This window comes from Diadema antillarum, unplaced genomic scaffold (assembly GCF_040938485.1).
Source record: "Diadema antillarum isolate AM-2024a unplaced genomic scaffold, OU_Dant_1.0 seq00001292_RagTag, whole genome shotgun sequence".
In the NCBI taxonomy this organism is placed as follows: Eukaryota; Metazoa; Echinodermata; class Echinoidea; order Diadematoida; family Diadematidae; genus Diadema; species Diadema antillarum.
The window spans coordinates 204044-230408 of NW_027272071.1; the positions used below are offsets into that span (position 1 = coordinate 204044).

At 38.5% G+C, this 26365-nt stretch overlaps 1 protein-coding gene across 1 annotated transcript in view; it reads right to left on the minus strand.

Moving 5' to 3' along the window:
• Positions 1–4752: 4752 nt before the first annotated feature.
• LOC139707993 (threonine--tRNA ligase 1, cytoplasmic-like) overlaps positions 4753–26365 on the minus strand; it is a 45823-nt gene continuing 24210 nt past the window's right edge. Inside the window, exons 11-19 of the mRNA XM_071619984.1 lie at positions 26070–26165; positions 21197–21267; positions 20620–20782; positions 19422–19559; positions 18050–18127; positions 13431–13531; positions 12569–12670; positions 6943–7130; positions 4753–5303 (exon numbers count right to left, since the gene is read on the minus strand). Of these exons, the coding sequence (XP_071476085.1) occupies positions 5155–5303; positions 6943–7130; positions 12569–12670; positions 13431–13531; positions 18050–18127; positions 19422–19559; positions 20620–20782; positions 21197–21267; positions 26070–26165 (1086 nt within the window). The 3' untranslated portion in view covers positions 4753–5154. The remainder of the gene's footprint in view (positions 5304–6942; positions 7131–12568; positions 12671–13430; positions 13532–18049; positions 18128–19421; positions 19560–20619; positions 20783–21196; positions 21268–26069; positions 26166–26365) is intronic.

The following is a 26365-nucleotide window of genomic DNA, read 5'->3' on the forward strand; positions in this document are numbered from 1 at the left end:
GGTGATATACGCACATCTATCTTTATGTTACTTTTCTTTTGTACTCTCTCTCTCTCTCTCTCTCAGGGAGGGGGTCTTTTGCTGTGGTGAGGAAATCTTCACCGTATTCACAAACGTGACCAACTTGACATATCAATGTGACTGAACGAAATGGTCAAAGAAGTGTGCCATCAATGCCTACTTTCTTTTGTTTTGTTTTTTTTGTCTTCAATTATTCTCCTACAAGACATTCTGTTGCCAAAATATTACAGTAAGGGTCTGTCATTTGGGTATTGTGATTATAGTTTTCTTTGCATTCTTTCCTAAAATAATTCTTATTACATGTATAGAAACACAAAAATGATACTGCAAATGTCACCGAAAATTTGAATTTGAATACCGGCAAAATACCAATAATCTCCACATTTATTACATGGACAGAGAAAGCAGTGCTTCTCTGACAAGAATTTGCATTAACAAAATGAAAATCACACTTACATAATACATTTGTAACTGTTTAAAATGAATCATCAAAATCACATGTGAGTCCCAAGACTGGGCTAAGATGGCAAAAAGTCATGCCACATTCCTTCTCCAGATTGTATATCTTGCACATGTACATGTATACAGAGGAACGTTGCACACTCTCTTCTAAAAATTCATTAACACAGCAATATTTCTGACACCCTGTCTCTTGCCCCAGAAAGAGTAAATCTGTGACTACTGTAAACTAGATACATTGTATATGTAGTAGGAGTTCAGCTTCCTCAGCCCTTTACCAGAGAGTGACTTTGAAAAGAAGGACACTCAAACCAAAAATCTAGGTAAGTAAAAGAAATGTTGAGCAAACAAAAATTCTGACCTCTTAACTGTCATTAAATCTACAACTGGGACCATTTTTTCCATGGAGTCCAAAAAAAGAAAAGTTTTCAGTCACAAAAACATGTTACCTTTACATTCTATAAAATGTAATTTCACTAAATGTAATGATTAGCACAGCCACTTCATGCGTTATTTCATGTCTTCCTAAGTAGAGAACAGAAATACAGATGTATCCCAAGGTATGATACACAGTACAGTATTTCAAAAGTCATAATACACTTGTATGTACATTATGTACGATACCGCGCTCAGTAAGTAATAATCACACACAGCTGTAGCATGACAATAAATTTGGTTCTTCAGTTTTACTCAAACATACACATATCAGGAGCAGTTCTTACACTTGTTCAGGCAAACATTCACTCAGTTATTCTCTAGACTAACAATGAAAATTAGTAATCTTACATACAAAGACACCTAATCACATGAGATTACTGTGCATTGCTTTTTCTCTCAAGCATTAGGGAGAAATTTCATGCAAGCACTCATGCAGTTCTATACAAGTACGCTGAAACTTTCAAATACAGTATAGCTGAGTGTGAGTTGACAGGGTGGCTTTATAGTTAAGGTTGTATACATGTACTTATGAGACTCTTCTTACCCAGTACAACTGGATGAATACAAGAAGATTAGATAAATCACATGGACAACAAGCAACACAGGAAGCTTTATACCTTCCCATATCTCCTTAAATATATATCAAGCAAGCAAATGTGAGCAAGGCATTCTGAAAATGCCTGTGCAATTTATCCTAAAAATAAGATTTTATACAGGTTTAGCACACTTATTATTATGTCTAGGCTCACATGACAGGTTCCTGCTATAAAACAAAAATGTCCATGCAAACTAATATGCTACACTGCAACAAGTCTTCAGACAAGTTTGAACTGTAGGATTGCTGGTTGAGTTTTCATTTCTTGGAAAGTGATAGCACATTGTACAAATTAAACATCATCCAATGCAGTGCAAGTATTTTATGAAGGATTGAAAGACACTTTTAGAGAGGAGAGCTCCATACTGGTCTCTTTCAAGAGGGAAGAGTGATTCTGCCCATTCATGTTAATATTCACTATCCACTTTACAGCTACGTAACACATCCTTTTTACCATAGTCATCATAATTATGTAGTTACATTACTTAAGTATAGTTCTAACGGTGCTACTGTAAAGAACATGATAAAATGTCCTCCAGAATATTTTGATTGATATTTGATAATGATGACGCGAACAACTCAATCTAAAATCATGTTTATCATAGTCAAAGCATCATGGGTTACAATGCACACTTAACATGTTGAAGAGTACATACTGTATGTACATTGTGTAGTCCAGTGTATGCTCAGGAAGGCGTCTTAATGGAAATGCTTGTTATAAAGCAAAATCAGCTTATCCTCAATGGGTTAATACATGCGGAGTTTGTTCGCAAAACCCAATAAGTCCATTTTTGAAGATTTTGAAGTACAGTCTCTGCCATAAAGTACAAAATAATACCTTCTAAAATGATATTGGTCACTACATACAAAGGTACATTTTTGAAGTTAGGGTCAAAAGAAGCAAAAGTTTTCTTATTATTCTGTTCATTTTTCTTGAACTTTAATCGCAAATATCTCCATTTGGCAATCGGTTTTTGCGAACAAACTCTTCAAATGTAGTTTCAACATTTACAGTGTCATTCTTCACTGCAGAGCCAAGAATCAAAGCTGAAATATGTCACAGTGTCTTGCTCTTAATAATTAAAAAAAAAAAAAAACAATTTTCACTTCTTAAGGCCGTGTCACACCATTCCGGGCAAGCTACGCGGGCTTGTCAGTGGCGAGGAGGTAGTTTCCAGCATGTAGAAGATTTTCAGCGGGCGAACAAGAATCTTTGCAATTTTCATTCATGCCTTGTCATACCGTACGGGGGAACTTCTGCGGCTTGACTTGCGGGGAAACAAATTTACTCCCCGGAGCTCTCCGCAGTTGGTCCGCACCTGACAGCATCTAGCGCGTAGTTGCCCGGAGGTGCTCACGCAAGTCCAATTTAACCGCAGCCAAGTTTTGAGCATGACCAAAACTTTTTCCGGGTGAGTCGTGGGAATGCCCGTAGAGGTCCACGCAGAATGCCAGTAGGAGACCCTTAGCGGCAGTACTTCCCAGGCAATTCCTACGCAGGTACTTCGCAGTCCCGTATGCAGCCAAGATAATGAAATTCTGTGAGATTTCAGTCATTCCATTAGAGGAATTCCTTCACTGAGTTGTCAGCCCCCACGCGACTGGTACAAAGGTCATACAGTATACTCGCAAGTCCAGCAAGTAAGACACATGCGCTGACTCGCACAAATCCTTTTCCGCCCTCAGGAATGTCCGGTATGCTAGAAAATCCCTACAAGTAACAAGCCCGAGTAGCTTGCCCGGAAAGGTGTGACAGGGCCTAAACACGGTAGTGGGTAAAAAAATATGCGTGCGCACTTCCGGGCGACTACTTTTGAGATACATACTAGGTACTGTCATGTGCGGATCATCTATGGGGACCTCCGGATAGTCAAAATTGTTCTTTGCAAGTCGCACGCAAGGCTGGTGTGACACGGCCTTTAATCTGAAATACAACTTGCTCCCATCAGATAAAGTTGCCTTACTCAATATATTGGTCTGTCAGAACACTTTTTTTCTTATTCTTCTCTGAAATGTACTGTATCAGCTATACCAGAATTACCAATGCCGACTTAAACAGATTTCTGAAGGAGAGAACATCATGAAGTTTGACAATATCTGTCAGAGAGTGAATAAACTCTCTGATCTCTACAAGATTAATATCAGTCACTCTATCACAGTACATTTTCACCTTGCAATCTGCTTCTCATGTATGACAATATTGTGTGTAATTCAAATATGATTCCACACAGAAATGTTCCTTTTTAACTGAGAAACAAGCAAAAATAAAGGCAGCTCACAGTGAAAATACAAAACCCCTTATGGACAATGTATGGTGTTAAGCACATCTACAAAAGAAGAAAGATTTTTTTTTAGAAGCAATCAAGATGGAATGGATTATGTATGTATTCTGCTCAAGTAGCTTTCTTTCTTATACAGGGGAAACTCGATATAACGTACACTGCTATAACAAGATATTGGTTACTACGAGAAAACTTCTGCGGTCCCGAATTTCCTTCCACACAAGTCTATGTAAAATGTTACTCTTATAGCTAGATCAGCTATTATGAAATAACTGCTATAACAAAATGAATTTAGTGATTTTCAAACAAATACAAACATAATTAATGAAATCTGTTATAGCAAGGTAAAGCGAAATCTGTTTGGGTAAGGCAGCTGCTTTACTTCACCTGTGCAATCATGTTTGAAGAATTGTAAAGCTCGATGCAACAGGGCAAAAATTGTGTCTTGCGCACATCAAGTATTTTCTTCAGGGCACTCCACTTTAATAGCACGTGTGCACACATATTGTTTGTATACATGCAGAGAGTGTGCTAGGAGTATGTACAGCCCTAGGCATACATATCATCATCATAATGTATAGCAGGTGTGAGGCAATCTGATGTTGTGATTGGCTTTCTACTAGGGATTTCCCCATCTTCACATACGCAGGCATGACATATGTAAATATAGAATGTGTCACATACACACACACACGCAGCAATATGCAGAACATGTTCGAGCTTTCCACACAAAACACACACTTGATATAACCACACATACCAATCAACAGACAATAGGACATGATTACACTCAAACTACGCATTTGCAAATTAGAACATCCATACAGAAGCACATTCTTGATGTTGTATTTCACTGGGAAAAAAAAAAATCGGATACATAAAGGTAATTCCCTAACACACATTGCCAGGTTATCAGCATTAATTGGAACTTGATATGTAGTCCCATGTGTGCTAATTGATGTCTTTACGTTATACTTTTTTCATGCCTAGTGATGAGATATAGGCTATAATGAGGAAAACAACTTGGTCCCAACCTTCTCGTTATATCAAGTTTCCCCTGTATGTACGATGTGTAGCTGATATTAACACCATACCTATTTACCTCTTGTACACATACAGCATTTCAAGTGTCTCATATCATCTAAGATGAGAGATCTGAACATCAGCTATACAATCTTCTACAAGTATTTGAACAGTACATTATGTTAACTGTTTCTATGAACCGAAAAAATGTCTTGACTTTCTAGCCATATCAGAAGGCTTTATTCCTCTCACTCACTACATGGTGTATCAGCAATATTTCACAATCCAATGGAATCCCAAGTTTGACCTGACATTGTTGATGTGACAGAGAGGTGGTTAGAAAGGCTCTTCACTGGTATTACACCGGCTGGTCTGCAATTCTCTGAAGCGGATGATGATGTCATCAGTGGACTTCTCACCGTGCACCTTGTTATCTCTGGTACGTACATTGGCTGTACCATTGGTCTTCTCCTTCTCACCAACAACTATAACAAAAGGAAACAAATTTACCGTAAGCATTCGCATTACAATTTTTTTTTCCATGCCTACTTCACAAACTATTCTATTGATCTTGCATTGCATTGTATGTGAGCAAAGATGTATTCTACATGTAGATACATTGTAAGTAAAAGTGGCAAATCTCCTGAGAATCTCACAGTACATCAATGACACAGTTCTCCAATGGAGCTTTCCACACTTCCTATGTCAAGAATTGAGTTTGGGGTAATTTAATAGAGTATGGGACCCTGTGGAAGAACAGTCATGTTTTGCCAATATGACTGAACGGGCAAGACTAGTCCCCAGTATACTCGGTCAAGTATCTATGGGCAATGTGTGTTGTAGCAAAATAAGCTCATCCTCAAAGGGTTAAGAGCATTGTATTTACACTTGATGTCAACTTTAAATGTACGTATTAGCTTTGTCCATTCAAACATTGTTAGAGTTGAAAGTGAAGAGTGAGTACTGTAAAGGGTTTTGAAAAATGTAGAGGGACCTTTTAACCCTATTCTAACTGGGGGGGGGGGCAATTTGACCCCCCTCGACATTTCGCGCCACGATTCCGCAACGCGCAAAGATTTTGCCGCGTCGTTTCATGACTTTTTTCTTTGAAGTCTCCCACATATTTTGAGACCAAATTTGCGATGTCCGGTTACACCGTTCTGAAGTTACGTAATGTTTTGCGTATGCATGTCAACCCGAAAATGGCTCAAATTCATGATATCGTGTGCAAATCCAATGCAAATTGTGTTTTTTGGTTAAATTGATATAAATCAGATGATTTCAACTTTTAACCATTGAAATTAATCAATTTTAATGTAGATAAGCTTGAAAAAGTGCCTGCAACAAATTTTGGCCAAAAACCAATAGAAAACAAAAGGTCAAAAAAACAACGGAATACATAAGAAATTAACAAAACAATAAAAAACAAAAGAAACTGATTTTGATTGTGCTATTTTTTTTACAAGAAAATTGTTCAATGTGTCTTGAGGAACTCTTACAGAAAAATTCAGCAATCATTCAGTCTTTTTAATGGAGTTATAGGTGAAAATATGATTTGATGGATAAATTTGCACAATTGATTTACTAGAAATAGAAATTTTTCTTTTGTATGACCATGTAATCTTGTAGTCGACATCCGGCTCTCTCTTCAGGCAAAATTTTGCGGCAATCGCACGATCGCACTTGGTCTCAAATAGCCCAGTTAGAATACGGTTAAGACATACCCAATCACATTATTTGTGATGAGGAAAAGATGGGGGGGGGGGGGTAAAATTGACCCCCCCCCCCCCCCCCAAAGTGTTCTTTCAAAAAATAAAAATTCTACAGATTAACTAGGTTGACCCATTTCAATTATTGTGAGTTCTTGAATAAAATTGGGTCATTTCGACTTTTGCTGGTTTTATGATGCATGGTCACATACGTGTTTAGTGGGTTCTCTTTATAAATTCTGATCATCTTTTCCTCATTCAAAAACAATATGACATGACATTATATGGGTTTGTCATATACAATCCTGCTATTACAAGCATGGTAATGTTACTGTAGACCACATGTTACATTCTGCAATAATCTCCCACAAAGGGATCATTGAAAAGTTTGTCTGTAGAGAGAATAAAGCCTCACCCAGGATGAAGTTGAACTGGGCCAGCTGAGCATTGCGGATCTTCTTGTTCATAGTATCTCCAGCATCAGTGTCTACCTCACAACAGAAGCCAGCAGCATGAAGCTTATCTCTCACTGATGTAGCATAGTCATTGAACATGGGCCCCACTGGGATCACCATGCACTGTCTAGGAGACAGCCAGAATGGCCTGTATGGGAACATCAATGATATTTATCAGCACTAGCATTAATAGTTAATACATGCTTATTCATGACAAGAATGTCTCACATATCCATTTGATGGATGTACTGACAATGATCCTTCAACTAACCTCCTACATGTCCATTTCATGTCCACCCATGTACATACATACGGTATACCATATACATACACACACACACTACGCGTACAATAAAATTATATGGGATTATCTCAGAAAAAATGCTACAGTATGATGGGGGGGGGGGGCACAATCTCTTCGCGTTGTTTGTTTGATTCTGGGGAGACACGACATAAAATCTGACTTTTCCATTTGATACAACTCATTTTAACCCATACCTGCCAATCTACAAGATATCCTGTAGTTTGAGCAAACACTGCAATCATCAATCCATGTGATAATCCTCACCAGAAATAACTTGAAGTAACTTCCAGAGATTTTATAGCTCGTGATTTCTACCTAACAACCCACAGTCCCTTATATTTTTTCATAATTGTTTATATCTAAATATTTGATTATTCAAAAATATATTATGTATTTGGTAAGTAAATATCCCTATGATGTGACATCACATAATTCATCACAGGACGCTGATTCACATTTTATATTGATGACCATTAATTCCTCTTTCAATTGATATAATACTTTTCCATAGCTTGCTTCTCATGAGTGTCAGTCATATCAATTTGAAGTTGAGAGAGCATAGTATAGTAAATATGTGTGAAATGGCCTTCAGCACCAACAGCTAACACAAACTGCATTATGCAACAACCTGATTTGGGTTAACTTTGAGAGAAAGCTTTTTAATTCACAATGTTACTGTTTCACTGACAGATTTTACGGAGCCCAAAACACAACCATCTAAAAAAAGAAAAGAAAAAAAAGATTCATTTTATTATGGGTGATTCAAAACCTGGTTCAATCAACATCCCTTTAAATTTGAGAATACATAAATCTATATCAAGACACAAAACACACACAAAAACACAAAAGAAAATGAATATAGTCTGGGTGCCAAAGCCACTTTTTGGGCCTAACCTTGCTTTACCGTCCACCCAATGTTTTTTGATGGTTTAACCCTATTTCGGGGGTGCTGAATCCGAATCTGGATGATGCAACTCTTGCATCCTTGAGGGTTTTGAGATATTCAAGATGGCCGCCAAAATGGCCGCCCGAACTGGAAATTCCCACGTATTTCCTTCTAAATAGTGATAAATTGAAAACAATTGATGGTCTTACCCTATTTCGAGAGTGCTGAATCCGAATCTGGATGATGCAACTCTTGCATCCTTGAGGATTTTGAGATATTCAAGATGGCCACCAAAATGGCTGCCAAAACCGAAAATTCCCACGTATTTCCTTCTAAATGGTGTGAAATTGAAAATAATTGATGATCCTACCCTATTTGGAAGGTGCTGAATCCGAATCTGGATGATGCAACTCATGCATCCATGAAGTTTTTGAGATATTCAAGATGGCCGCCAATTAAAACTGGAAATTCCCATGTATTTCCTTCTAAATGGTGAGAAATTGAAAACAATTGATGGTTCTACCCTATCTCTAGGGTGCTGAATCCGAGTCTGGATGATTCAAACCTTGCATCCTTGAGGGTATTGAGATATTCAAGATGGCCGCCAATATGGCCGCCAAAATGGCCGCCAATTAAAACCGGAAATTTCTATGTATTAGCTTTTAAATGGTGAGAAATAGAAAACAATGGATGGTTTTACCCTATTTCGAGGGTGCTGAATCCGAATCTGGATGATGCACCTCGAGATAATCAAGATGGCAGCCAAAATGGCCGCCAAAATGGAAACTCTTATGTATTTTCTTCTTATAAATGGTGAGAAATTGATAACAATTGATGGTTTTACCCTATTTTTTTTTTAATGAAAGATTTCAGGTTTTCGTCAATGGCACAGTTTGAACTTGCTGTATATACAGTGAAACCAGCTCTATACCGGATATCTATTGAGTTGGTTCAATACAAGTGTGCCAGCAATGAACCCTTCAAGACTACAGATGCTTTTGAATAATTGCAAGATTACACTGTTTCCTCTACATACAATGGATAAGTTTTGAACACTAACAATCAATGGACAAGACATATTCATCTAAATCATATTGTGATAGTGATGTAGAGAAGTGTACTGAAATTACCCAACATTACCTGCCTTAATCCATGAGCGGTTTTAATCTCTTCATCCATGAACACTCAAATTGGTTATTTGGTTTATATTGGTGGTCTTGATGACATTGTTGAAGACACGAGTGGGACATTTTGATAGTTAAGCTTCAATTTTTTCGGCAATATGATGTAACATTATATATGTATATATGGATTATATATATGTTAATTATATCACAGGTAACGCGCCGTGAAAAAAAAAAACGACAACATGGAAGGTAATAGTTGATAATCCAGTACTTACGAATATCATAATCGCGCATAGTGCTTTTGAAATTACCCTTATTGATATCTACTATAGTGGTCATGGATGCAACTATTTCCAATGACGTAATCAGAATATGCGACAAGTTTCACAAGAATACGAGGTGAGACTCGTCAGAATGCAAGACAAGTTTCAACACCAAATACCAAAATGCCATAATTTGATTTTACTCTATTGATAGACGAAAAGGATTAATTTCACATCTGTGGAGCCATATTATTGGCGACCAAAAGCATTATTTTATAACAATTATGCATAAAGAAATTTTCAGTTTTGTGTTTGTACGTTTCAGTATGATGTCAATATCACTTCTTTTTTTTCCAGTACGTCTTAAAGTTCCGTTTGAGACATATCGGAATATCTCAGTATATTACGATATCATTGTGACAGTCATTTTAGATGTCAATAACTTTTGGCTGATTTGACAAATTCGCTCAACTGAGTTTTGAATTTAAGAATACAAATTATCGCTTTTCACCCTGCATGGTTTTAACCCCACGCTTCGCGTTCATTTCATTTCATTTCATTTTTATTTCATTTCCGGCCAAAGCATATAATATGACAATTGCATATAAACACATTAAGTACAATGTAACTTTTACATTTCCAAATGAAATTTAGATACACGTCATATGTTTACATGAATCAATAAACATACTTTAGTTGAAGAAATACATGGACAAAATGTGACTGAATCATAACAAAGAAAAGGTCGGAAATGGAGGGGACTGCTAAAAAGCGTTAGAGCACAATACTTCACCATTTAAGTATAAGCAAATGTTAAGGAGTTTCCGCTCATGCAGGACATTTATAGATGTCCCAAAACCTTCAAAGACCTTCAGCACCCTCGAAATAGGGTAAGACCATCAATTCATTTTAAAATTGTTACCATTAAGAAAAAATATATTATCATTGGAATTTCTGCCACATATATTGGCTGTCATCTTGGACGTCTAAAAACCCTGAAGAATGGACGAATTTCAGCAACCAAGTTTCGAGGGTGCTGAATAGGGTCTAAAATTTTCCAATTTTTGACAGTTATTTTGGCGGTCATCTTGGACATCTCAAAACCCTTAAAAAAGAACAAGAAAGTTGCATCAACCAGGTTCGGATTCAGCACCCTCGTAATAGAGTAAAACCGCCAATTGTTTTCAATTTTACACCATTTAAAAGGTAATATAGGGTTTACATGGAAATTTTCGTTTTTGACGGCCGTTTAGGGGCCATTCTGGCGGCCATCTTTATTATCTCAAAACCCTCAAGGAAGCAAGAGCTGTATCCCGGAGCTTCAAATTCAGCAAACTCAAAATAGTGTAAAACCACCAACTGTTTTATATTTTACACCATTTAGAAGGATATAGGGGGTCTACATATGAATTTTCGTTTTTTGGCGGTCATTTTTGGCGACCATCTTTATCATCTCAAAACCCTTAAGGATGCAAGAGTTGTATCCTGAGCTTTGGATTCAGCACAATCAAAATAAGATGAAAACCACCAATTGCTTTCAAATTGTCACCATTTAGAAGGAAATACATGGGAACTTCCGTTTTGGGCGGCAAATTTTAACGGCCATATTAAATATCTCAAAATCTTCATCAATGCAGGAGTTGCATCATCCAGATTCTGATTCAGCACCATTGAAATAGGGTAAAGCCATCAATTGTTTTCAATTTCTCACCATTTAGAAGGATATACATGGGAATTTCCGGTTTTAATTGGTGGCCATTTTGCCGGCCGTCTTGAATATCCCAAAAACGTCATGGATGCAAGAGTTGCATCATCCAGATTCGGATTCAGCACCCTCGAAATAGGGTAAAACCATCAATTGTTTTCAATTTCTCACCATTTAGAAGGATATACATGGGAATTTCCGGTTTTAATTGGTGGCCATTTTGCCGGCCGTCTTGAATATCCCAAAAACGTCATGGATGCAAGAGTTGCATCATCCAGATTTGGATTCAGCACCTTCCAAATAGGGTACAATCATCAATTATTTTTAATTTCTCACCATTTAAAAGCAAATACATGGGAATTTTCGGTTTTAATTGACAGCCATTTTGGCGGCCATCTTTAATATCTCAAAAACTTCATGGATGCATGAGTTGCATCATCCAGATTCGGATTCAGCACCTTCCAAATAGGGTAAAATCATCAATTATTTTCCATTTCACACCATTTAGAAGGAAATACGTGGGAATTTTCGGTTTTAATTGACAGCCATTTTGGCGGCCATCTTGAATATCTCAAAATCCTCAAGGATGCAAGAGTTGCATCATCCAGATTCGGATTCAGCACCATCGAAATAGGGTAAAACCATGAATTGTTTTCAATATCTCACCATTTAGAAGGAAATACGTGGGAATTTTGGTTCTAATTGGCGGCCATTTTGGCGGCCATCTTGAATATCTCAAAAGCTTCATGAATGCAAGAGTTGCATCATCCAGATTCGGATTCAGCACCCTCGAAATGGGGTAAAACCATCTATTGTTGTCAATATTTCACCATTTAGAAGGAAATACGTGGGAATTTCCGGTTTTAATTGGCGGCCATTTTGGCGGCCATCTTGAATATCTCAAAAACTTGATGGATGTATGAGTTGCATCATCCAGATTCGGATTCAGCACCTTCCAAATAGAGTAGAATCATCAATTATTTTCAATTTCACACCATCTAGAAGGAAATACGTGGGAATTTTCCGTTTTGGCGGCCATTTTGGCGGCATTTTGAATATCTCAAAACCCTCAAGGATGCAGGAGTTGCATCATCCAGATTCGGATTCAGCACCATCGAAATAGGGTAAAACCATCAGAAAACACTGGGTGGACGGTAAAACAAGGTTCAGCCTCTGGCACCTAGACTAATACCAGAGTACGACACCAAAAAGGTATCTCTGTTAAAAGTATTTCCAAACATTTCCAGAAATCTATCTATGAGCCAACTATGACAGGAAGTAAGCTTGAGAGAAATTTTTACCATTTCCCTCCGAAGTTTTCAGTCAAGATGGCTATCATACGCTCCACTGAGCCAAGAATAGCCCGGTGGATAATCACTGGTCGTTTCTCTGTTCCATCAGTCCTGTAATATCAACAAAGACAAACTCTCATCAGACAATGTGATATAATCTACAAACTATTCATGGCTATTATAAAGTCCTAGACTTCAGACGAACTATTGGTTGTATCCAGGATATATTTTGGAGTTACTGACATACTTAAAATCATAACTGCATTTTAAAAGAACTTGGGCAGGTGCACAATTTTTGTCTTGTGCCTCACATTTTTCAACATGCTTTAAAGCACATCCTATCTAAAAACTTATCAAACTTTGACAAATCAAATTACATTTGACAGGAGAAACTACATGACTTGTACTGAATGCACAAGGTGAGAGATTCTCAGTGAGAAAGTCATGCATGTTTAGTTCATTAAAGTTCTCAGGTACACAAGCATACATGGGACTCGTCCTCAACAGGTTAAATGATCTCATAGTTGGACAATAATAACTTTAAACAAGCAGCAATGAATATATCCATTCGTGTTTTTAATGTCTATTTTGAAAATTATAACATTATTCTGCTTTAATTCAGGCCATGAGAGAGTAGTTTATTCAGTACTCACAGCAGTTCAGCTCTGCCAAATTTCAAAAAGTGAGTTACACGTAGTAAATCAGCTACTTAGAATGTTTGTTTATAGTGCTTGCTGCACTAAATATCATCATAACACTATCAATCATTCATTTACTTTCTGGTTTTCTTCAATGCAATCATGAAGTAACTATACTGCTCCATTGTTGAGTACTTCAACAATATGTTTTAATCATGTTCTCATGAACTTACGCTGAGTACTTGAGGTTGAATCGAATCGGCAGCTGGAAGTCAAGTTGGATGGTGGCACACTGGTGAGACCGGCGGAGGGCATCATGTATGGTGATGTCAATCTAGCAAATCAGCAACAAATTAACCATATACTAAATTTTCACTTCTATCCTCAAAATCAAGGCTGAGTCCTTGAGACAAGTATACACTCATACTTCAAGGCCAAAAGAAATAAAGTCTTTAATCGAATCAAGTCTTTAATTGAATACCGTTAATGCCTGACAAATAATATACAGATGTAAACTCTTCATTGTTATTCAGCACCCTGCATACATCATGGTATATGCTGCTTCAGTTCTACAAATACTTAACAGAGTTGTTCCCCCTTTCTGTAGTTTACAAGATTAATCAACCTTTAACACCCCTTTCCCTCTCCTTTAACACCCCCATTCCCTCTCCTTTACCATACATTTACACCTAGGTTTACTTCTAGAAACTTTAAAACATGAACATCAGATACGTACACGACATCCAAGTTTAACTTCAATGGGAATCCTAAAATCAGCAGATAATACATACCTTTACTAAAAAGTGAGAACATAGTTAATGTAAATATTGTAATTTTGTAGGATTGCTGCAGCATGACAAGAAAAGAGAATGGTAACCCTCATTTTGTGCACAAATGTACTAAGCAATTATTTCATGGCAGACTATTGCCCTATAATTTGATGACGTCACAAGTGGCCTACTTATTTTCACAGCGACCTACGCATACATACATGTATCGGCGCTAATGCACGTTTGTATCCTTGTATGTTTTTCTCAAATTCCACACAACCAAACTGCAGGAAAATCACACGAAATACTTGATAGCTTCTTTCCAAACACTCATGTAACTTTGAACCAAAACATTTATCAGGAACTATTACTGATATTGATGACAAATTTCATGTCATTGCCCAAAACAACTCACTGTCACTCTTTGCATGCTTTTGCGGCGTACGCAGCTTGCACAATCTGAAATCAGAAAAAAAAAATCTGAATCAGACATTGGTAATCAATGTCTTCATTATATTCCAACTCCACACTTTCGTGAAATGGCTTCACAATCCATTCCAAAAGTAATGAAGGTTGATGATGATAGCAACAGGCCCAGTGATATGGTGCAATTAACTCCACGAAAAGGGGCCTAAACTTTTGAATTTGTAACAGTCATCAAAGCACTGTGCCGAGCAAAGGACAAAAAATCTGGAAAGTTCACCTCTTCATATCTCCCTTTATTTTACCATCAAATCCCTTGAAACTTCACATGTGTATCTAATATGAATATGTCATCCTGCATCTGAATTTTGAGCGAAAATACTGATGTATCTTTCAAGATATTTGTATTTTCCTGTTTGAATGGATCGTGGGAAAGGGTTAGGATTATTTCCCGACACAAGTCTGCTACTGCATGAATATGCATTTGATTAACATATTGCTAGTCTGTACACCTCAGACTCACTTCCTGCAAAGTTTCGTGATGGCGCAATTAGCAGCTGCTTTAAACTCAAATAAACAACCAAACTATTAGAGAAAATACTGAACATGCACATCTAGATATACAACTACATCATCCTCCGGCACATGCGTTTTCTACTGGTCAGCGCATGCTTAGCCAATCAGCGGTGTCAGGTTTGGTGCACGGCAACAGGGCTCGGTTTAGGTCCACAAGGTGCTGAGTGGATGAGAGACGAACTCTGCAATGTGCGTCAACTGTTTCATGCAGCACGAAAACCAATACAAGGGATTGCGTAAGGCTTACACTATGGGTCACAAAGGACAGCGATCTCGATTTTTACCCAACATAACCGTGCGACAAATATGTGACCCGCTACAACAAAAGGCTCCAAAAGTCAGGGGAGGACAATTTTCTGACATGACATTATTCCCTTACTCTTCTACTTTTGTAGCACAACTCATAAAAGCACTTGGTTGCGGAGATTTTGATGATTTTATTAATGCATGTCAAGTGTTGAGGAAATCAGTTTCAAGAAAAACGCCTTCAAAGTTTTCTTTCCGACACTATCATGATCAAGGGGAGGCGAAACAGTTTTCACCACTCGACAATAGAAGGCATGCTCCTATGTAGTGACCTCCACAATGTTCATTCAAGCTTAGCGCCAGCGGTCTACTCACGACAAATCAGTAATTAGGATGCCACGCACTGACCAATAAGATCACTCCCTCGTTGCTAGGGGCAGACTCTAGCTGCGGCGCTAAATCCAAATCTTTGGACACGTTTCTGTTATGTTGAAAGTCAGAAAATCATGGCCCAGAAAAACGCTGATTTCTTGCCTTTTCTTTGATCATTTAGCTTCGAAATTTCGGCAGATGATAAACAAAACACTAGACTACAAAATTATGCCAAAAACAGAAATCTGATTGTTCTGACCAATTTTGATGATGTGACTTCAAACTCGATTTTCTCGGCTCAGCCATCAGCGACTTTAGGATCCTTTTGTTGTAGCGGTGTATGACAGAAAAGATATTTGGAAAAAAGTATGGAAATACTACCCTAAGTCATATACCGAAGTTTCATTTTCTTTTTTGGAAGCTAAGTTTCGACGTTAATTTCACAGCTTTATCCTCAATCAAACTCAAAATAACTAACATTGCATGTTAGAGCATAGTTTCTCCTTCAATTTGCTGTATATATTTTATCATTTGATGGCTTCTGAGGTGAGATATTGCCATTGTCCTGCAACACTTTCCCAGCGGTTTTGCGTACACAAGCTGTTTACTTTACCCAAATCAGGCAGCGAGGTCAAAAGCTTTTGGCGAGTCAATTGCACCGTATCACTGAGCCTCAGCAAGTCACGCTCCTGCTCAATTACAGCCATGTGACAGCAGTCTGGAAGTGTACACAAGTGTGTGTATTGTCCAGCAGGCCAACCTCGCAGAAGCAGCTGTTTAACTCTTTATGTGCCACGTTCGCACGTCCGACTCAGTCGACGGGGTGCCAACTTCGCATATTCCGCTCAAACGCACAAACCCGCCTAAACTGATCGATAAATCGCCAAATGCCACATTACAATGAAAGCGTTTCTTGTGATTCCGTTCCTCTCGTCTATAACTTGCATTTTTATGTGGTGATTGACTAACAAGCAGTGTTTCATACTGGATTTCCTTGCAAATTCTATGTTTCTGTGACTACTTTGTGTGCAAAAAGTCACACATTTACATTAATGTTTACAGCTACTGGGCATTCGAAAGAAAAGCAATTACAGATTTGTCATAGAATTTACATCAATGCAAAGCTTGGCATTTTCTCTACAACTTTGCTTACTTCGTCTGCAATTTAACAGAAATTTGTAAAAGTTATATAGATTTAAACAACAAAATGTTTTCTCAATGCATGACTACGTTGGTGTCTCAGAATAATGTGGCACACGGGGGGTTTCCACCATGGCACATAAAGAGTTAATAAGGGAGTGGGCTAGCCACTCACATTGATGCATGTAATGTACATCACCCAGGTAGCATGCAATGGACAGTCTAGGTCTAGTACACCGCATGTGGTCAGAGCAATAGGTGCAACAAAAACAAGGAAAAATTCAATAATACCACCTAACAACAATGCCATGCATACCTATTCTCAGTGTTACGAACTACAGTAAATAATTAAGCTGTGACATGTCTTTATTTCTCTCTCGCAAACTGTCCTCCCTTACTGATGATCATCACAATCATTCACATAGCTTGGTCTGCCCCTGTTCAATGCAGCTGACACTCCAGCCATAATAGGGAGCTTTAGATTTTGACGCGCGGACGTTTGAGCCGACGCTTGCGCTGGACGTTCTCCTCTCCCTGCGTCGTGTGGAAAAGTAGCTTTAGATTACGCTGGGACGCAACGTATAAAAAATAAAATCGCGCCCCCATATGATCAGTGCATGAAGAAGCTCTCTACGTCGCAAACTGTGTGGACGTGAAAATAGCCCAGTACGCGTAGTAAACAACTCAGGCGACGCAAGCTAAAAATAGATTGACTTTACGCGCGTTACTGCGCAAGCTCAGAACATGTTTTTTTCCTTTGAACGTCCGCGCGTCTAAAATCTAAAGCTCCCTATTAATGGCATCAGCAACGGCATCTTGGTTGCATATCATTTCTTTCCAAGTCAAAATCACCTAGATATATGTCATAACTGTTTGATTCCAAGGATCATGACTCAGTATCATCTCCTCCTTCCTCCTCTTCATTAGTTTCCACTCTGGAACTCAGATCAAGAACATGGTCTTCCATATTCCTTAAAGCAATAGTTTCGGATTGAGCTACACTGCACACCCTGTAGGAAGCAAGACGTGTGCCCGCTGGCCTTTGGAGCGCAAGGCGGGTTGATGGAGGGCGTAGGCAACTTGTGACGTCATCAAAATCTGGTCGATATCCTTGGCAAAATTAAGTCATTTGACAATTCACAATTTTGCTGAATCTTATCAAAATGTCTTGCTGAGGATCACAATTTGGAGCCCAAAAATTGGGATATCTGTATAAATTAGGAATTTCCTGTGTAAACATACAAAATCAAACAATGTGAAAATTTTAAACAAACATGTACTATAGTCATCCCAGCACACAAGATAGATTAGAGTAGTATACATACCTTGGGCCCATAGAAAGCTCCATCAGCAGGGTTGAGTTTCCAGTCCTCCCCAAACGCATCCAGGCTGCGGGCAAGTTGCTATCATCAAGAATCCATACAGTGTGAGGTTAGTCAGCAACATTTGCTGACAACATACAATGTAGACTTATACATCAAATCATACTGACATAGTAGCAGACAGAATCATCAGGTATGAGTTGGTCATTCATTGTTGCTGGTATCCACATATTAAAGTTAGGTATCATTAGCCATTATAAAATGGGTTCAAGAATGTAGCCAATAGGAAGCGCTGAAATGAGTCACGTGTGCTTTGGTTATTCTAGTCCCATTGCACTGCGTGTTAAATCCTATTGCCGATCGTCTGCGCGCGCGGCGGCTCCTTTGTATTGCATGCATACGCGCTATCAATCCTGTAAACAACTTCTAGTTCGGGCTGCCGGCCGGCCGGCCTTTCTTCCCTTGTGCACAACATGTGTGGCGTACGTATACTGAGATACATACAGTACAGTAGACCAAGCGTTGTGGGACCGGACACGTACATGGAGTCACTTTGAAGGGCAAATCCAAAGATTTAGCAGGTTAATTCTTACGCCGTTTTCAGAGTATGTTGTCTAGTAGGCCTATATGAGGAGTCTATATCAAGTCTTTAAGGTAAAGGGTGCATATTCTATGTAAAATAAGTAAGTTTTCATGCGGGAACTCAAGTGTCCGGAAACCCAACCCCCCATCATACTTATATGTGCGAGATTTCCGAGTGCGACGTGCGTAAATGTTAGGGACGAACATCTTCGGACGTCTTGACCCACAAAGGTACGTGAAAAACGCTGAAAAATGCCGTTAGTTTTCGAATTTTCTACCCATTTTATAAAACAAATGATGCACAGGATTATTTCGTGGCGTTAGTGGAGATGCAGCTCGCACTCTATCCTGTGCATCATTTGTATACTAACACGGTATGCCTACTCATTAACAATCATTGTCACAATAGAGTAAGCTAACAGAAAACACTAATGATACCAAGTCTCACATAAACTGTGACCATTTGGGCAGGTTCTACAGCAATTGAAAGACCATATTTAATTGACCTAGAGAAGACATGTCATTTTAAAACAGTTTAGAGATAGTCAAAATATATACAAACTTGTAATGAAAAAAAATTATGTTGTAAACATGGTACACATGTAAACAAACAGCCAGACATAAATAAAATTCCTGCCTTAGTCACACTGTACAGAGGAATAGGAACAACTATGTATAAAGCTTGTCAGTATGGTACAAACACACGCTAGCTAAATACAAATAATATTCCTTAGTTAGCCTCAGTAATAGTTCAGTAGTATATCAACAGCCAAACACAAATAGATTCCCTCACCTTTTCAGCATTGTCCCAGACCTCTATTTCTCCTAGGAACTTCTCAGGTCGTGTAGACAGAACAAGCTTGTAGGTGAATCCAAACACACTGTACACAGACTTCAAGAAATCCAAGCAGCCAGCTATCTCTGTCTCAATCTGCAAGCACCCATGGATTAAAATTTCACAAGGCATGACATGACAACAGCGTTCAAACTACTGGATGGACAGGACAACTTCATGTTTGCATACAGTCTCACACTAATATTTTCCAGCCTGGGAGTTCATCTTGTCAGTGTAGCAGACAAAGTTTGATTCAACTTCCAACAATGTGCAAATTACTCATTACTTCTGTGTATCATCTTCAACATCAACTTCAACTGCAACTTCATTCAATACTTCAACTTTGTCTAAAACAAAACATACATCAAGATTCCATGAAACACAGATATAACTATTTATGTACTTAAGTAAAACATGAATTGTTTTAGAGCCCCTTAAGGAGCAAAGCTTGTGAGGGGGTCCCTACACAAAGAATAGTGTACAAGTAAGTTGGGACTCACTGGCACAATGAGCAGCACTTAACTGATAGAGCCAAGGTCCGAGTTCTTTAAAACCATCCAACATGTTTTGTTTGTTTTCCCTTTCTTTTACTCCAGTCCCCCAGAGTCTGAAAATGTATTATGCTCCATTCTGCATGTCTACAAACTATTCACCTGGTCTTGAGAATGTGTTATGTTTCATTCTGAATGTCTACAAACTATTCACCTGGGGGGCATTTCATGAAGGAACTTGTCAGATAAAATATCTGACAAGTCAATTATATCCGACAAGTTCAGAGAAATCAGCCAATCAGACTAAAGAATTTCTCAAAACTTGTGGGATATAATTGACTTGTCAGATATTTTATCCGACAATTCCTTCATGAAATGCCCCCCCCCCCCCCCCAAGCTGGTCTTAAGACTGTGTTATCAATGTTTCATTTTGAATGTCTACAAACTACAGTTTGTATTTATCTGGTCTGAATACTGTGTTATGATTCATTCTGGATGTCCACAAACTATTCACCTGGTCTTAAGACTGTGTTATGTTTCATTTTGAATGTCTACAAACTATCTGAAGACTGTGTTCTGTTTCATTCTGAATGTCTACAAACTAGTCACCTGGTCTTGAGACTGTGTTATCAATGTTTCATTCTGAATGTCTACAAACTAGTCACCTGGTCTTGAGGACAGAAGATGTGAGCATCATCCTGCTGGAAGCGCCTGACTCTGGTTAGACCACTGAGGGCGCCAGACAATTCATTGCGATGAAGAACACCAAAGTCAGCCATGCGAAGTGGAAGCTCCCTCCATGAACGTGGGCGGTTGTCAAAGATGAGACTGTGAGAGACAATGTAAACTTGAATGCTGTTAATGCTAATCAGGAGCTTTGTCTGAGAAAAAAAGATAAGAGCTTGTGATCTATTCTTAGGAATTTGATAGATACTAATCCAGAAAGACATGAACATCATAGGTTTGGGTGAGGAGTTGCTAAGTAAGTGGTAGTATAAAAGATTATAAACATACAAACAACAAGATATGCAAACAGGGCATGATGGTATGAAGTCTCTCAAAATTTCTGCTCATGTAACCTAAACTGTTTAAAATATATTATATCACCTCAATTCTCCTTTTTTCATCATAAAATCTCAAACACATTTTATTTCTACAAGTATACTTGTTCTTTGATAGTTTCTGGTTACAATTTTGTACATGCAAACACCTAGGAGACAGAAAAATAAAACTTTGACTTACCAATGACCTGGGCAGTTCATAGGCTTCAGTGCAAATATCTCCTTCTCAACATCAAACTGAAACATGTTCTCCTGTTGACAGAAAACACAAGGAAAAGTAGAAATTACGCGGTGCGTAATATATGTCCCCGCCGGAAGTAGCATTTTGCAGCAAAATGTGCAATATAGGTAAAAAATCAAGGTCAAAGGTCAAAGAAGTCAAAGGTCAAAATTCTGTGTAAAAGTTTTGAAGCCCTCACCTAGTGCCATCACATAAAGCAAACGGAATCGAAATCGGGTTAGAAATGGCGAAGGAGTAGCATTTTATAGCCAATGTACAATACAGGTCAAAAATCAAGGTCAAAGGTCAAAGAAGGCAAAGGTCAAAATTCTGTGTAAAGTTTTGAAGCCCTCACCTAGTGCCATCACATAAAGCAAACGGAATCGAAATCGGGTTAGAAATGGCGAAGGAGTAGCATTTTGTAGCCAATGTACAATACAGGTCAAAAATCAAGGTCAAAGGTCAAAGAAGGCAAAGGTCAAAATTCTGTGTAGAAGTTTTGAAGCCCTCACCTAGTGCCATCACATAAAGCAAACGGAATCGAAATCGGGTTAGAAATGGCGAAGGAGTAGCATTTTGTAGCAAAATGTACAATATGGGTCAAAAATCAAGGTCAAAGGTCAAAGAAGGCAAAGGTCAAAATTCTGTGTAGAAGTTTTGAAGCCCTCACCTAGTGCCATCACATAAAGCAAACGGAATCGAAATCGGGTTAGAAATGGCGAAGGAGTAGCATTTTGTAGCAAAATGTACAATATAGGTCAAAAATCAAGGTCAAAGGTCAAAGAAGGCAAAGGTCAAAATTCTGTGTAAAAGTTTTGAAGCCCTCACCTAGTGCCATCACATAAAGCAAACGGAATCGAAATTGGGTTAGAAATGGCGAAGGAGTAGCATTTTGTAGCAAAATGTACAATATAGGTCAAAAATCAAGGTCAAAGGTCAAAGAAGGCAAAGGTCAAAATTCTGTGTAGAAGTTTTGAAGCCCTCACCTAGTGCCATCACATAAAGCAAACGGAATCGAAATTGGGTTAGAAATGGTGAAGGAGTAGCATTTTGTAGCAAAATGTACAATATAGGTCAAAAATCAAGGTCAAAGGTCAAAGAAGGCAAAGGTCAAAATTCTGTGTAGAAGTTTTGAAGCCCTCACCTAGTGCCATCACATAAAGCAAACGGAATCGAAATCGGGTTAGAAATGGCGAAGGAGTAGCATTTTGTAGCAAAATGTACAATATAGGTCAAAAATCAAGGTCAAAGGTCAAAGAAGTCAAAGGTCAAAATTCTGTGTAGAAGTTTTGAAGCCCTCACCTAGTGCCATCATATAAAGCAAACGGAATCGAAATCGGGTTAGAAATGGCGAAGGAGTAGCATTTTGTAGCAAAATGTACAATATAGGTCAAAGGTCAAGGTCAAAGGTCACGACTGAAATTCTGTGTAGAAGTTTCAAAGCTCCCATGTAGTGCTATCATATAAAGCAAACAGAATCAAAATTGGCTTATAAATGACAGAGAAGTAGCAAATTGAAGATTTTGATCACACACGGACGCACACACGGACACACGGACGGACACACGGACGGACACACGGACGGACACACGGACGGACACACACACGTACGGAGCCCGTTTCATAGTCCCCTGCTCGAACTCGTTCGGCGGGGACAATAATAGGGTATGAAGAAGTGATGGCCATTCACACCCAATACAAATATAAGATTTATTCTTTTTTTCTTTTTTTCTTTTTTTATACATGTCATTACTCAGATAATTTGAATTCATATAGCGGCAGGTAGGAGAGTTGAATCCATAGCGTGGTTATAACCCTGTACAAACAAGTTTGTTTTGTTTTAATTTTCCATATGACAAGATGGCTGGATAGCCAATATTCATCTGCACCATGTGTAGCTGGTCTTCCATAGGTTCCAGTTGGATGTAAGGCAAACCACTTTGAACCTTGGTCATTTTGATTGGGAGGCAGATGCGCTAGCAATTGAGCAGCATTACTGCCCTTTACAAGCAGCTACACTAACTTCATTAGCTCCATCAACCTCTTGCTAAGTGCATTAACCAATCACCTACAACCACATTATCGTTGTGGACACCAACAAACATTGTTAAAGAAGAAATCTGGGACTAAATAAAGTCATGCTCAAATGAAAGACAAAAATATGAAACGCTCAGATATGCTCTTAATTTCACAAATATTTGACGGAAAATATTTTTAATCATTTTGTTTAGTATTTTCATTTTGCGAGACGCAAAGTGAGCGAGACTGTTCTCTACCACAATGCAATTCCCGATGACGTACGACCCGCACTTCCGTTTTCTACGATCGCTGCCTGCCCTTGTTTGCCACAGAAATTGTGTGTGTGCGCCACTTGTATAAAGTACTATGTGTGAGTGTGTGTGTATGTACGTGTGTTGTCGCAGCGTTCAGCTCACAGCGTGCGTCGCGTTGCATCGCGTCCCACTACACCATGAACCATATACATACGTACAGCATACAGTTCATACATCGCTTGTTCTTTCGTTTATAATTTTCTCTCCGCTCTAATTAGCGCCCATTTTGTTAATCTCCGTTTTTGACTGCCGTACATTCATTCTATGTGGTTTTACAGCAAGTGTCATGTCGGGTCCACCTGGATATGCTTTCCAACCAGAGTGGAATCAAGAAGAAATGACCGAGAGGGCTGCCGCTGCTGGCAGTGCTGATGCGCATATCCCATCACGAATGTCATCCTGGAACCAGTGCGACTCAAAATGGTCTTCGCATATGACTCGATTTGGATTAAATTTGTATGTCTTCACATCAAATTTATCCGTTCCAATGTTGTTGAGCCATTTTGCACACCGTTCCCTTTCTATTTCTGGGTTGGGTATCTGGGTTGGGTATCTCTTTTTCTTGCCTTTCCCAGGCTTATTCATACACCCGTATGCCTGACACATCGGAATCTTCGCTCAATGTTATGATGCACGCACGATGTCGAACAGCATGCATATCATGCATGTGGCTCAGTGTATACAACGCAGCTGCGCAAGGTACTGTACGTGTATTGAGCTCCTCCTAAGCTCCTCCGCAAATAAACTTCGCTCGAGCAATGTGAGGGTGAAACGTCATCGGGTCACGTGATTGATTTCGATTCCATACAGCAATTTGTACTGTTTGGCTGAAAATATTCCCAAATGTAAAAATCTTGTTTGCTGCAACAGTTATAAAGTGAGGTATATCATTAAGCTCATCGGAATCCTGGATTTCTTAACTATATTATGAATAATCTTTGTATCGGTCGTGGATTTCTTCTTTAAGAGAGGCACAATAGTGTTTGTAACAGCTACTACTTGTTTGTCTTCTGTACCCTCACAGAAAGAGTTATCAGAAGAATTGCAAAGGAAATGTTTGCTTTAAAGAGCAGGACTCTATCATTCCTTATCAAAACATATGCGACCGTGCATCACAAAACGAACAGAAAGTCGCAAACACTGATTTTGCGTGAGGACTGAAAAAGAGTGAAATGGGTCAACCAAGCCGATCTTGACTTTTTCATATTTTCTGAACGAGCAAGTCTTCTTTTACATTATGCTAAAATTTGGGATCATAAAACGCGCAGAAAAGTGTGTTTTTTTTAGCAGTTTATCTCGAACATTTTTGGTGGAATACACGTAGTGTGATTAGGTGTGTCTTTAGAGTCCCCTTTTCAATTCTGAAAAACCTTGTACACACTCTTCATTTTCAACTCTAATAAGTTTTGAAAGGATAATGCTACTGGTTTGAAAGTTGGCATTAATTATGGTCAGAATGTGTTAATGAGGCATGCTTAAATCTGATAATCCCTCGAACTTCATTGTTATTACTCTGGTGGTTTACTTCCTGTTTTTTGCCCCATTCATCGCACAGCCAGCACGGCTTGGTAAAGATTAAGCGCTTGAATAAACACTGTACTTCAGAGCCTCATTTCTCAGCTCACACTTTTCCTGTGTATGTGCTTTCTTTCCAATATTTAGATAGGTTAGGAGAGTCCATTTGACTTGAGTTATACACCATTTTAAAGCTTAAAGTCTGTTCTTTCAGAATATGGTCGTAACTAAAAATTCATATCTGGCGACCTTTTGTTTGTTTTGTGGTGCAGGGTCACATATTTACATCACTTCTACTCAAGCTGTAACTTTTAATCAAAAGTAACAAATATAACATTCTCAATGTCCTGAGAGGCTACTTGTCTAAAATCTACACTACAGGTATTTGCGTCTTCTCTAAAGGGTATCATAAGAATACAAAGTAATTGCTGACAAGATCTACAGACACACCAAACACAGAAAAGTAAATAAATACTAAAGTACACTTGTTCTACACAAACTAATACATGGAGCACGTCATTCGTGGAGTCCGGCTGAGTCTTATCAACTGAGCATAATTCTCTCATATTCATTCCCAATGACACACAATAAAATGTGGATTAGTAATCTCAAATCTGCTCTCGCGTGTGTACTTACAGTATCATAGACGACAGGAGACTCGGTGAGTCCAGTGCTCATCTAAGTATCAGAAGTTCAACTTCCATTCATTCTCACACACAGCAAGTATGTTTCCATTAGTACAAATATATATTCTACCATCCTAGAGATGATACCTAGTTTTTCGTAAATTTGTTTCCACATCAACACACAAAAGACACTGAATGATCACAATAACTCACTTGAGCCTTTGGTTCAGGTGAACTCAAAAAGCTTTATACACCTGTGTGTATGTGTCATTCTTTCAAATGTGCTGAAAATCTACATGACTTTGACTTAATAGCGAGATACTCCTTCCACCTTTCTTTACAGCTGACTTTATATCTTACCGCATAGTGTTGCCAGTGACCAGATGTCATCCAGAGTTTGCTGTTGTAGATATTTGGAGAGACAACTTCCTGAAAGCCTCGCTTCTTGTACTCAGACTGTGAGGTAAGTAAGACAGTACAATGTATCTACCATCAGATTGTGCCCCATCTCATTTTTTTTTTTTCGTACCGTAAATACGACACTCAGCATGTGATGCAGAGTGCAAGTAATACCTGCAGGACATCAGTTATTCCAATCATAGCTAGTTTACTTTGATAACACATACTATAGATAACAAATGGTCATTTATGGGGAT